Raw genomic sequence first — 1,621 nt, 5'->3', positions numbered from 1 at the left:
TTGTTTGTTTGTTTGTTTTTGTGCATTCACATTTGTTCACATGTGTTTGTTTACCTAAATGTGTGTCAGATATAGATACTTATCTCTTGGATGAGTTACATTAGGACATATGGTATGTAGCTATATTTTTAGTATTTTCTCATTATGACCCATTTCATGGCATTTTTATCTTTTGACAGATTTGTCAGATTTGGACCCAAATGCAGATTTGAAATCTCCTATCTCCCTTGTTCATGAAATTGCACTGAAGCGCAATTTGACTGTTGCATTTGAAGTAATACGTGAATCGGGTCCTCCACACATGCGAACTTTTGTCACAGTTTGCATTGTGGGAGAATATAGAACAGAAGGAGAAGGCACAGGCAAGAAGGTATTAAGCTGATTTGAAAATGGGTTTTAGTATTGCTTAACCCAATCACGCTGGATGGCATTCTATCACGTCATGGTAGACTAGTCCACCACACAGGGATGAGGTCTTCTTGTCACATGCAGTCTAAATTGTACAGCTAAACAGTTGTGCACTTGTTTGGCCCTGGCTTCAGTAGTTAAGAAGAAAAAAAACTTCAATATTAGGGTTAAAGCCATGTTCTAGCCTCATTACCTAAAATTGTTTATGTCAAAGTCAAGGGGATAGAGAATGCAGTAATTTTGTGTTTTTCGTGTATCTGATTTTTCCCTTGAGCAGCTGTCTCCACTGCACCCTGACATGCTGTTTGGTATGGTGCTGAGGCTCCCATTGTCATTGGGTTAATGTATTCAAAGTTCTGTTTGGTATAGTGGTTAGATATTTTGAAAATATGTTCGGTATTTGCAAACTGAAGTAATTATTGTAATTAATGATTTTATTATATAATTCACTGATACTAACATCCCATTCAGTGAGATTGCGTTTTCTCTTAAGCTTTGTTAATAAATTTGAAATATACATATAACTAAAGCAGTAGTAACTAGGTAAATTCAAATTTAGTATATATATTTCCTTTTATTTTACCATAGCAGTTTAGCGACAATATAATTTCAAAGATATTCTTTTGCACTTCTTTTGTGCTCATCTTCTGAACCTGCTACAAATCATATAGCTTTGCAAAACTTGGAAATAATAAATCAACTGTTGCAATATTGATATGCTTCTGTGGCCTGTGAAGAGTAGACCTTTCTGTAGCAGTAGCTGAACTTAAAGTGCTTTTCTGAGTTAAGATATTGAAACTAATTTATACTTGATATTTGCAAGTTGAATTAATTATTGATCTCTTCTACTGTGATTCTCAACCAGTGAAATTGCATTTTCTACTTAGCAGTGTTAATTAGGGATTTCAAGTATACATATAATCAATGCAGTAATGACCTGTAAGAAGTAGACCTTTCTGTAGCACAGTAGCTAAATTCATCGTGCTTTTTGATATAGAATTTAGACATTGATATTTGTTTAGACTTGGTATTTGCAAGCTGAAGTTATTGTTATTATTATTGTTTATATATTTCACTGATACTAACATCTACTGTGATTCCCTATCAGGGAGCATATACATGTAATCAAAGTTGTAGTTATTAGGTAAATTTGACACGTAGTATATGATTTATTTCTCTTTATCTTATATTATTTTTAAATTATTATGTTACT

General features: G+C 33.1%; 1 protein-coding gene across 2 annotated transcripts in view; it reads left to right on the top strand.

The window, feature by feature from the left end:
- The window catches only part of LOC119589246 (double-stranded RNA-binding protein Staufen homolog), a gene marked incomplete at its 5' end in the record, with an annotated part of 5,839 nt that overhangs the window by 1,898 nt on the left and 2,320 nt on the right, over nt 1-1,621 (top strand). For both annotated transcript variants that reach the window (XM_037937860.1, XM_037937859.1), the window contains 1 exon segment: nt 180-370. In XM_037937860.1, the coding sequence (XP_037793788.1) occupies nt 180-370 (191 nt within the window).

The sequence above is a fragment of the Penaeus monodon genome, chromosome 25 (genome assembly GCF_015228065.2).
Source record: "Penaeus monodon isolate SGIC_2016 chromosome 25, NSTDA_Pmon_1, whole genome shotgun sequence".
Lineage (NCBI taxonomy): Eukaryota > Metazoa > Arthropoda > Malacostraca > Decapoda > Penaeidae > Penaeus > Penaeus monodon.
This window is presented reverse-complemented; position numbering and strand designations above follow the sequence as displayed.